The following is a 12725-nucleotide window of genomic DNA, read 5'->3' as shown; positions in this document are numbered from 1 at the left end:
ACTTAACAATATATGTTAAACATTTTTGTGTTATTAAATATTTTGCAATCGTATTTCAAAAAATTTTTAATTGTGGTAAAAAATATGTATAAGATAATATTTATCATCTTAACCATTTTTAAGTATAATCCATTCAACAACTCCCTGTTTTCCCTCCCCTGGCCCCTGACAACCACATTCTACTTTCAGTCTCAGTGAATTTCACTGCTTATGTACCTCATGTAAGTGGAATCATACAGTATTTGTCTTTTTGTGATTGGCTTATTTCACTTAGCATAACGTTGTCAAGGTTCATCCATGCTATAGCAAATGTCAGAATTTTCTTCTTTTTTTAAGGCTGAATATAATACTCCATTGTGCATATATACCACATTTGTTTATCCATTCATCCGTTAGTGAACACTTGGGTTGCTTCTACCTCTTGGCTATTATGAATAATGTTGCTATTACATGGATGTACAAATGACTCCTCAAGACCCTGCTTTCGGTTCTTTTGGGTATATACACAGAAGTGGAATGGCTGCATCATATGGTAGTTCTAGTTTTACTTTTTTGAGGAATTGCCATGCTGTTTTCTGAAATGGCTGCACCATTTTACTTCCCACCAACAGTGCATAAGGCTTCTAGTACCTCCACATCCTTGCCAACACTTTTTGTTGTTGTTGATGATGTTTGGTTGGTTGGTTTTGTTTTTTGTTTTTTTGGATAGTAACCATCCTAGTGGATGTGAAGTCTGCAATCCTATTTTTAATGACAGTGTAATCCATTTGCTATACTATAGCTTATTAAATAACCAATTCCTTCTTATTTAGGAGTTTGCTTCAGCTTTTTCACTCTTAAAAATAATGCTGAGGTTATTTTTGTTCATATTTTGGAGTGTTTGTATATTTGTTTTCTTAATATATGTAATCTAGAAATGAAATTTGAAATGACCTTTGAAGGAAGAAGGGGCATTGGATAGGTAGAAGGATGGTATGAATATTCTAGGAAGGACACAGCCTTAACAAAGCCAAGGAAGCCTTGATAGTGTGATGGATTAGAGGGACAATTAGACCACCCTATCCAGAATAGAGATTATCCATGGGTAATAGGAAATCAGGCTAGAAAGGAAGGTAAACATCAGATTGTGGAAATCCTTGAGTACCAGCTTGTAAAACTTGGCACTTGTTTGGAAAGTAATGAATAACTTTCCAAATGAAAGCAAAGGTTTTTGAGCTGAAGTATGACAGAATGAAAACATTCTATAAGGTTAATCCTAAAGCAATGTGCAGAATGGTCTAGACTGAAAGCAGAGAGACCAGTTAGAGGACCACGTTATGATAGAAGGTCGATAGAGGGCAGGCAAGTTTAGGTTTTATAAAGTAGGGTATATTATAAAGTAGGGTATCACTTGTGAAGAATAGAAGGGAAGTAAAATGATTAGTTAGTACATCTGTGTTAACCACTTTGGTAGAGGGTGAAAAAATAGACTTTTGCTATTACTTTACCTGTAATAGGCAATTTCATAGGTAGTTCAGAGTTGGCTGTAAATGATTTTGTAATATCATTGTTCTCTGTAAGCAGCTAATATTATGGTGTAGAAGCAAGGGAAGAGATTTCTACACAGTATCTGGGTAATGCCTGTGGTAAATGTCCGTCTCAGCTGCCTTCTCAGCTTCTGAGGAATTAGTTTCTATGTATGGTATTCTTCTGCAGCATTAAAACTTGATTGAAATTTATTGATTTTCTTTCCTCCATATTTGAAGTTGTACAAGAATGCCATCTTCAGGCAGATTAACAGTTACAAATTTAATATTTTTCCTTCTCTCTGATATTTATATTTTGCATTATTTATCTGTTTAATGTTTGAAAAATATAGTTTCTTTCCCCCAACTTTTTATTGTGAAGACTACAAAACATACAGAAAAGTGAAAGAATAGAACATGTTAGAGTCATATGTACTTGACTTAGATAAACCATTTTTAACATTTTGCTGTATTTGTTTATCTGTGTGTATTTTTTGCCGAATCATTTGAAAGTAAGTTGTAGGTGGCATCATGTTTCATTCCTGAATACTTTATTGTTCATGTCCTGAGTATAAGGACATTTTCCCATAATCTCAATACCATCAATCCACTTAAGAAAATTAATAATAATTCCAAAATCTCATATAACAGCCAATCCATATTCAAAATTTCCCAATTGTTCCAAGAGTGTATTAGAGGCATTTTTTTCTTTTTTAACCAGCATCCTGTCAAGGCTTGCGTATTGCCTTTAGTTGTTGTCTCTTTATTTATTTTAATATAGAATACTTCCCCAGCTTTTAAAAATGACATTCATCTAAGTTCCAGGCCAGTTTTCTTGTAGAGTGTCTCATTCTCAGTTTGTTTGTTTCCCCATGTTGTGGTTTAAATCTCACTATCCTATTCCCCTCTGTTTTCTTAGACTGGAAGGTAGGTCTAGAGCAAAGGTAGTTAACCTTCAGTTCACATACTCTATAGGGTCTGTGAATAGAATACAGGGAGTCTGAACTTTGGATGGGGAAAAAATTACATCTTTATTTTAATTCAGTGGTTCTCAACTGAGGTGATTTTTGTCCTCTCTCCTCTCTTCCCCCACATAGGGACGTTTGGCTTTGTCTGAAGACATTTTTGGTTATCACAACTGGGTGCGAGGCTGCTATTGGCATCAAGTGGATAGAGGCTAAGGATGCATCTAAGGGTCCTACAATGTACAGGGGGAGAATTATCTAGATCAGAATGTCAATGTCAGTGGTGCCATGGTTGAGCAGCCATACCTTAACTGAATTTTAGCATTTCCTTTAATTGTGAATGTAAGAAACCTTTCACAGGGGTATTAGCACTACCTATAACTTTGTCACCAAGAGAAATTTCAGATGTTTTCATATCATATTAAATTTATCTCAAAATATTTATGCTCATTTATTGCTTAGAAATTAGGATCAATTTGCATAATCAAGAAGCAAAAATATTACTGTATTAAAATTTAAGAAGATAGTTTGACAGCTATATTTCAGTATAATTGTCCATTGTAATCTTATGTATTTTATGCATTATAAACATTATTCTGGCAAAGGTTCTGTAGACTTTACCAGACTGCCAAAGGAATCCACAGGACAAAAGGCTTAACCCTTGGTCTAGAGGCTTGATTAGATTGGGTTAAACATTTTTGGTGAGAATGCTTCATAGGCGATGATGTTTATTTCATATTGTTATTTCATGAATCACATAATATCAAGTTGTCTTATTATTCTGAATGATGCCAAGTTTGATGACTTAGTTAATTAAGGTGGTGACAGCCAGATCTTTCCATTTTAGAGATACCTTTTCCCCTTTGCATTGCAAAGTAGTCTGTGAGGTAATACTTTGGCACTAGGTGAATTTTCTGTTTCTGAACAGCCTTTCACCTAATAGCTTTAGCATACATTGATGATTTTTTCCTAAATTGATTTTTACATTGGGGGTTACAAAATGGTGATTTTCTATATCAGTCTTTTCTTCACATTTACTGGCATTCTTCTATAAATAAGAGATTTCCTTTCCTCTCTCCCACTCCACCCCCTTTTCCTCATCCCCCTCCCCCCAAGTAACACTATAGATTCATTATTTTGTATTTGTTCAATATGTTACACTCAGGGTTTTTTTTTTTTTTTTTTTTGAGCACTCAACTTGTCCTAAATGTGGTCAGTGGGAGCCCCTTTAACTTGGTTCTCGGCCCTTTTGATAGATCCTACTGGTCTTAGGGCATTTCCTTGCTTTCTGACACTAGTGTTCTCATGATCAAATTGTTCTTTCTGTGCTTCAGGTTTGGAGTCAACTATTTCTTTAAAGAACCATTGTTTCTTTGTGGGGAATGGTGTTTAGAAACCAGGGTCTGAGCACTTGGTATGCTCATTGCTTCTGGAGTGACAGTGCTTCTAGGCCTTTTAAATAGAAGCTCTTAACTAAACTTTTAGCATAAAAAGATATTTTGAGCTACAAGAAAGAAAATCAAATGTTTCTGATTTACACATCCTTGCAGTTTTTTTCTTTTGGAACGAATTAGTCTGTTTATTCCTTTCTTCATCAGCCCAGACCCATGCTTCTATCTACTCACTCAAGGATTATTGGTAGTTGTCTAACTAATGTTTCTCTCTTCTGATCTGTTCTACATACTACCCATTTCATTCATCTATAGAATATTTATAATATATTTTCTGTGTGCCAGGAACTGTGTTAGGCATGTAGAATACACAGGAAAATGGAAACATCAAGAAGTTCACAGTCTAATAGGAAAGACCTATATGAAAACCAAAATTTCAGTATGATTGGTGCAAAAATAGAAATAAACAGCGACTAAGTGTAAGAAACCAAAGAAGACTTCAAGAGAAAATATTTGAGTATGGTAATGATATAATTATGAGAAGATTACCATGTGAAGAAGGGTGGATCTATTTATAGATTCTCATTATTGGTGACCACTGGTCAAATGCCCAATTTGTATCTAGATGGTAGTTACAAGTGGAAGTGTTAGAAATCAGGGGTTGCCTACATTTAGTGCTGAGAGCTTTCCTTTTTCCTGTATTCTGTTTTTGTTTTTTGTTTTTTTCTGGGTAGACAAACTATTCTTCACTTACACTAAAACTTTCTTATGAAAGATTATTTCTTTGCTGAAATTGTTTGGTTTAGAGGCCATGTAGATTTGCTTATTTGTTTGTACATCCATGCTTTGTGAATAAATCTGCCATGTTTTATTACCAATGATTGCACTTACCAAGTATCTGCATCATACGTGTTATGTGGTTATTAATACAAAGTTTGGTTCTTACTGTGGGGAGATCATCTTAATAAACACAGGATGGGGAGAGGATTTGAGAGTCAGATGGATAGAAATTGGGGCTCACCCATGTAGGCAGTACCCTAATTGTACATAATCCCTTTATAGCTAGAGATTGTCCCTCTTTTCATAAGAATTAGGAGGGGTGTAGAAAAAAACCCAGAAAACTTGTGCATCTTTCCCAATTCAGAATCTTTAAGGAGTAAATAAGCCATTTTAATTTCCCCACCCAGATATAGAAGTAACTTATAGGAGTCTAGAAATGTTTTTCCACAAGTCCCCATCTCCCCAAGTATTTCTAGATTCCTAAGATGTCAATTAGGCTTTCTTTTTGCTGGTAAAACAACATGACGGTAAATAGAATACATTGAAATTGTAGTGTGCTATTGTCGGAATCAATGTTTATTTTACCGGATATCAAGCAGTGGGTGTTCGACATGAACACATTTTCCATATATTTGTAGCCTACTTCTTTAAGTGTCAAAATGTGTTTATTTTAGCCATTTTATTTTGATGAAATTAACAAAAAAGTTAAACAGACTTAATGTCACATGTAGAATTGTCTTTACCAAGCACTGAATGTACAGGCTTCTGTGTTATCAATGTTTCCTATCCTTAAGAAACATTCTTAAATGTTTCTTCTTCTTAAATATGCAAATGCTTTTATACAGAAACAACTGTACACTTAATATATATGGATATAAATGCAATGGGCTTGTGATGGCTTTCAAACCAATACCCTGATTAATTTTCCTGGATATTTTCATCATAGTACTCTTTTCCCCCAAACCTCTACTGGCTCCTGTAGTTCGACCATACTGTCTTTGTGTGTGTGTGTGTGTGTGTGTAAATATGATTTATTTGTCAGTACTTTTGTCAGCATTTTTGTCAGCAAACATTTCACTCCAGCCAAGTCAGTTTCCGCATAGTCTTATGATTATTCCATGTCCCTTAACCTTTGTTCATGCTGTTTTTTGCTTTCTGTTCCGGAACTTTGAGGAAGTTATTTATCTTTGTTCTTTTCTTAGCAGCTTGTTTCTTATGGTCTCAGTGAATGGTGTAATTGGATGTGTTTCCTTTGTGTTAGAAGGACGGAGACAGGTATACAAGAAGTCTGGGAAATGTAATTTTTAGCTTTCCATCAAACTATAGAGGAGTTAGAGGGGATGACTTTTTTGTCACCGGTCCTAGCCTTATATCTCTCCTTTTATTTCTTACTCTTACTTTTCTATTCACCAGGTTTCCTAAATTGGCTTTTTAAAAAACTTGTTAAACCACCTGTATCTTTGTAAACCACCTAATCCTTTTGGGCCTTGTTACACTTATCTCTAGTATCAGGGAACTTAGACTAGGTGATCTCTAAGTTCCTTTTCAGCTATAAGCTTCTGTTTATGTTCATTTATTTATTCCTTCATTAAAAAGTATTTATTGAATGTCTGCTGTTTGGTTGATATGATCAGCAATATGAATTTCTACCCTCTGATAGTAAAATAATACATGTTCTTCATTATCCAGGTTATGTACTGCTTCATTTGTAAAGTGCTACCTGACATTGTAGCCTTTATTATGTTGTCTTGGCCCCACAAATTCTTTTCTTACTTGTTAAAAAGTGTAGACATAGATTAACTTGTGTTTTGTTTAGGGTTTTGATTTTTTTGATTACCTAATGTAATTGCAAGTACCTTGAAGAATGATACTTCTTTTATAAACATTTAATATAGTGACTGTCACATAGTAATTGTAAACATAATGATAACTAGTGTTCATTTATGAACACTAACTTTGAGGCAGGCATTGTTTTAAATGCTTTACATACATCCATTCCTTTAATTCTTACAAAATGTTTGTGAGATGGGATCTTTTTTCATCTCCATTTTTACACATGAAGTAAAACACACAAAGATTAAGTAAATTTCCTCAAGGTTGTATTGCTGGTAAATGAAGCTGGGGTATGAGCCCAGACAGTCAGATTTCAAAAACCCATGCACTTAACCCATTTTGCTATAATGTGTAATTATTATATACTTGCTGAATGAATGGAATGTTTTCATTTTTAATATATATTGGTTACAGTTTTGGTATCTATTTTCACTTTGGATAAAAGACTAAATAAGGATATTTCACTTTGAGGAGAATACTTTTTAAACAAGGACAAATAACTTTCTTAGCAAACTAAATATAGTGAATGACTCCCACAATTAATAGTGAGTATTCAAATTATGTACTTACACCTTGAGGGATTTTAAATAATGTGTCTGTTTTTGAAAGAAAATTTGTGACATGCATAGTACTTACAGATGAGTTTTGATTTGTGTTAAGTGTCTTGATGATTATTTGTTGCTCATTTTCAGTTGAGTGGTGATTTTATGCAATGGCTTCAAGCCACAGTTCTTCACCAGTGCCTCAAGGAAGCAGCAGTGATGTTTTCTTTAAAAAAGAGGTAGACCCGGCAAAACACATTCGACCTGTGCAGTCACTGCCAGATGTGTGTCCCAAGGAGCCCACAGGTAATGCCTTTTTTTTTTTTTTTTTGAGGAATTTTATTGAGGATTTGTTATATCTTTAAATTAAGTCAGATATATACTTAACTCAAAAGAGTAAATTTTACGATGTGAAAACTAAAGACATAATTTGGAAATAAGTTGATTAAGAAATTGGAATATAGTTCTTTTCATACATTTCCATAAATGAAGTCACTTATATAAACTGAAAAAAAAAGTTTTGAAAATGAGGGTACAGATTGAAAGCTCTTCAGTTAAACATAGTACAGTCAGTCCTCATTATTTGCCGATTCTATATTTGCAAATTTGCTTAATTCCTAAAATTTAGTTGTAACCCCTAAATCAATACTTGTGGCACATATGTTAGCTTTCATGCTCTAAACACATGTCCCTTTTGTGGTCTATTTAGTGCCACATTTTTTTTGTATTTTTGTTGATGATTTTGCTGTTCAAAAATGGTTTCCAAATGTTGTAATGAAGTGCTTTAAGCACAGGAAGGCTATTGTGTCTTATGAGGAAAATACATATGTTGCATAAACTTCATTCAGGTGTGAGTTATAGTGGTGTTAGCCATGAGTTCAATGTTAACGAATGAACAATATATGTTAAATAAGATATCTTTAAACAGAAACACACACAAAACAAGATTATATATTGATTGGATGATGAAAGTTCCAGAGATTTGCAGGAACATAACCCTGTATTTCCCATAGGAGCAAAGGTTCAGTATTTGCTTATTAAATGTTCCAGTGACTTTATAGAACAAAACTGTGAATAACGAGAACCGACTGTATATTTTTCTCTCCTCTATGGTTAACGTCACAGCAGCATTTTGGTTATCTAATTATAAGCTGAAAAAAAGGATATTGGAACCAGGTGTGTCTGCCATAAAACAATAGAAAAAAGGCCTACCTGTGGAAAAAACCTGGAGTATTAAAGGATAGAAGACATACAATAGAAGGTAGAAGAGTTTTGATGTTGAAAAAAGATAAATTGTACATTAAGGAAAGAAATTAATGAAAGATTTTTTTCCCCCCACCCTTCAACTACAGCCCTCAAATTCTGCATATCCTTTATCTTGTACATGTTTTTCCTCCCCTTGGCAGTTGATGCTGAAAGCTGAAGGTTAAGGCATTTGCTATAGAAGGGAGAGTTTAGTTGCTTTGTATAATCTAAGCATTTTTATTTTTCTAGAATGTGCTTTCAAACATAAAACTTACTTTACAGAGTTCTCTTGTTTACTTTTTGCAGGTGATTCAAATAGTTTATGTGTTGCCCCATCTCTAGTTACAGATCAACATAGATGGACTATATATCATTCCAATGTAAATCTCCCAGCAGCATTAAATGATCCTAGATTAGCAAAAAGAGAATCTGACTTCTTCACAAAAACATGGGGATTGGACTTTGTGGACACTGAAGTCATACCTTCATTCTACCTCCCACAGATCAGCAAGGAACATTTTACAGTATATCAACAGGAAATATCTCAGGTAATATCTGATCTTGAAATTAGTTATAGTCAGGTCAAAAGTAAAAGAAATACTTCTAGTTTGATTTATTATAGATTTCTGACCAATAATCTTTGATGAGCCTATGGTGTTCTTTTCTTTTCATATACATTCTATTGTCCTGGGTTGTATTTAATTCTTCGCTTAGATATATGTAAATATATTTCTCTTACAGTAGTGATTTTTCAGAATTATACATTCCTAATAGTTCTAAGAATCAATGTGAAACTCACCAATAAGAAACAAACAACCCAATTAAAAATTGGGCACAGGACTTGCATAGACATTTCTCTGAAGAAGATATACAAATGACCAATAAGCACGTGAAAAGATGGTCAATGTTACTAATGTTTCATTTTTTATTTTGTAATTACAAAAAAAGTTAAGTAGTTAATGTACAATAGTATGTTAGTTTCAGGTGTACTATATAATGATTTGACATTTGCATATGTTATGAAATGATCACCACAGTAAGTCAAGTAACTGTCTGTCCCCGTACAAAATTATTACAATATTATTGACAGTATTCCTTATGCTGTATATTACATCCCCATGACTTATTTATATTATAACTGGAGGCTTGTGCCTCTTAATCCCCTTCACCTATTTTGTCAACCCCCCAACTCCCCTTCTCTCTGACAACCATTTGTTTATTCTCTGTATCTGTGAGTCTGTTTTCCTTTTGCTTTGTTTGTTTGTTTGTTTTGTTTTATAGATTCCACATGTAAGTTGGAGCATACAGTATTTGTCTTTGACTTATTTCACTTAGCATAATATCTTCTAGATCCATCGATGTTGCAGATAGCAAGATTTCATTTCTTTTTATGGCTGAGTCATATTCCATTGTATATATATACCACATCTTATTTAGCCATTCATCTGTTGATGGACACTTAGGTTGCTTCCTTATCTTGGCTGTTGTAAATAATGCTGCAGTGAATATTGGTGTGCATATATCTTTTAGAATTAGTGTTTTTCTTCAGGTAAATACCTAGAAGTGGAATTGCTGGATTCTATGGCAGTTCTATTTTTACTTTTTGACGAACCTCCATACTGCTTTCCATAGTGGCTGTACCAATTTATCTCAGCAACAGTTCACCAGGGTTCCCTTTTCTCCACATCCTGACCAAGACTTTTAATTTGCTATTTGTTGTCTTTTTAGTAGCAGCCATTCTGACAGGTGTGAGGTGGTATCTCAACTGTGATTTTAATTTGCATTTCCCTGATAATTAGTGATCATCTTTTCATGTGTCTGTTGACCATCTGTATGTCTTCTTTGGAAAAATGTCTATTCAGGTCCTCTGCCCATTTTTGAATTGAGTTGTTTGTTTTTTTGATGTTGAGTTGTATGAGTTCTTTGTGTATTTTGGATATTAACCCTTTATTGGTTATATTATCTGCAAATATCTTCTCCTGTTTAGTAGGCTGACTTTTGGTTTTATTGATAGTTTCTTTGCTGTGCAAAAGCTTTCTAGTTGATGTAATCCCATTTGTTTATTTTTGCTTTTGTTTCCCTTGCCTGAGGAGACAGATCCAAAAAAAAAAAAATTTGCTAAGATCGATGTCAAAGAGGTTACTGCCTATATTTCTTCTAGGAGTTTTATGGCCTCAGGTCTTACATTTAAGTCTCCAATCCATTTTGAGTTTATTTTTGTATATGGTATGAGAAAATAGTCCAGTCAAATTCTTTTGCATGTAGTTGTCCATTTTTCCCAGCACCACTTATTGAAGGGGCCCCTTTCCCTGTTGTATATTTTTGCCTCCGTTGTCATAGATTATTTGACCATGTAAGCATGGGTTTATTTCTGGGCTCTCTATTCTGTTTCATTCATCTATGTGTCTGTTTTTGTGCCGGTACCATTTCTGTTTTGATTACTATAGTTTTATAGTATAGTTTGAAATCAGGGAGCATGATACTTCCAGCTTTGTTTTTCTTTCTCAAGATTGTTTTGGCTATTTGGGGTCTTCTGTGTTTCCATACAAATTTTAGAATTATTTGCTCTAGTTCTGTGAAAAATGCCATTGGTATTTTGATAGGGATGGCACTGAATCTGTAGATCACCTTGGGTAGTATGGTCACTTTAACTATTAATTCTCCCAATCCATGGGTACAGTATATCTTTCCATTTGTTTGTGTCATCTTCAGTTTCTTTCATCAGTGCCTTATAGTTTCCCAAGTACAAGGCTTTTACCTCCTTGGTTAGATTGATTCCTAGGTATTTTATTCTTTTTGATGCAGTTGTAAATGGGATTGTTTTCTTCATTTCTCTTTCTGATGGTTCATTGTTAGTGTACAGAAACACAATAGACTTCTGTTTATTAATTTTGTGTTCTGTAATTTTACTGAAGTCATTTACTAGTTCTGATAGTTTCTTGGTAGCTTCTTTAGGATTTTCTATATATAGTATCATGTATTCTGCCAATAGTGACAGTTTTACTTTTTCTTTTCCAGTTTGGATTTCTTTTATTTCTATTTCTTGTCTGATTGCTGTGGCTAGGACTTCCAATATTATGTGGAATAAAAGTGGCAAGAATGGACATCCTTGTCTTGTTCCTGATCTTAAGGAAATACTTTCAGCTTTTCACTGTTGAGTATGATGTTGGCTGTAGATGTGTCATATATGGCTTTATTATGTTGAGGTATTTTCCCATTATATCAGCTTTGTTGGTAGTTTTTCTCATAAATGTATGTTGAATTTTTTCAAAGCTTTTTCTGCATCTATTGAGATGATCATATGATTTTTATTCTTCAGTTTGTTAATGTGGTCTATCATATTGATTGATTTGCGGATATTGATCCATCCTTGCACCCTTGGGTTAAATCCCACTTGATCATATTTTATGATCCTTTTAATGTATTATTGAATTCGGTTTGTTAATATTTTGTTGAGAATTCATGCATCTATGTTCATCAGGAGTACTGGCCTGTAATTTTCTTTTTTGTCGTGTCTTTGATTTTGATATCAAGGTAATGCTGGCTTTGTAGAATGAGTTTGGTAGCATCCCTTTTGGAGTAGTTTGAGAAGGATAGGTGTTAACTCTTCTTTATTAGATGTTTGACAGAATTCACCTGTGAAGCCATCTGGTCCTGGACTTCTGTATGTTGGGAGTTTTTTTTTTTTTTTTAATTATTTGATTTCATTACTGGTAATCAGTCTTTTCATATTTTCTGTTTCCTCCTGTTTCAGTTTTGAGAGATTGTATGTTTCTAGGAATTTATCCATTTCTTCTGGGTTGTCCATTTTATTGGTGTATAATTGTTCGTAGTAATCTTTTATCCTTTGTATCTGTGGTGTCAGTTGAAACTTCTCTTTCATTTCCGATTTTATTTATTTGGGTCCTCTTTTTCTTGATGAGTCTGGCTACAGGTTTATCAATTTTATTTATCTTTTGAAATAACCAGCTCTTAGTTTCATTGATCTTTTCAATTGTTTTTTAAGTCTCTGTTTTATTTATTTCCACTCTGATCTTTATTATTTCTTGCCTTCTACTAAGTTTGGGTTTTGCTTTTTCTTCTTTTTCTAGTTACTTTAGGTAGAAGTTTAGATTATTTATTTGTGATTTTTCTGTTTACTGAGGTAGGCTTGTATTGCTATAAACTTCCCTCTTAGAATTGCTTTTACTGCATCTCATAGATCTTGGATTGTTATGTTTATATTTGTTTCTAGGTATTTCTTAAATTTCCTCTTTCATTTCTTCAGTGACCCATTGGTTGTTTAGTAGCATGTTGTTTGGACTCCACATGTTTGTGTTTTTGAATTTTTTCTTCTTGGAGTTGATTTCTAGTCACATAGCCTTGTGGTTGGAAAAGATGCTTGATATGATTTCAATCTTCTTAAATTTATTGAGACTTTTTTAAAGTAAATTTATCTATTTAATTATTTTTGGCTGCATTGGG

At 33.7% G+C, this 12725-nt stretch overlaps 1 protein-coding gene across 3 annotated transcripts in view; it reads left to right on the top strand.

Moving 5' to 3' along the window:
* VPS54 (VPS54 subunit of GARP complex) overlaps nucleotides 1-12725 on the top strand; it is a 94213-nt gene that overhangs the window by 16942 nt on the left and 64546 nt on the right. Inside the window, exons 2-3 of one of the 3 annotated variants that reach the window (XM_068565180.1) lie at nucleotides 7167-7322; nucleotides 8765-8809. In XM_068565180.1, coding sequence (XP_068421281.1) covers nucleotides 7299-7322; nucleotides 8765-8809 — 69 coding nt within the window. In that variant the 5' untranslated portion in view covers nucleotides 7167-7298. Of the gene's footprint in view, nucleotides 1-7166; nucleotides 7323-8567; nucleotides 8810-12725 lie in introns of all 3 variants that reach the window. The other 2 variants (XM_068565179.1, XM_068565178.1) reach the window with 2 other exon arrangements.

This window comes from Eschrichtius robustus, chromosome 15 (assembly GCF_028021215.1).
Source record: "Eschrichtius robustus isolate mEscRob2 chromosome 15, mEscRob2.pri, whole genome shotgun sequence".
NCBI lineage: Eukaryota > Metazoa > Chordata > Mammalia > Artiodactyla > Eschrichtiidae > Eschrichtius > Eschrichtius robustus.
This window is presented reverse-complemented; position numbering and strand designations above follow the sequence as displayed.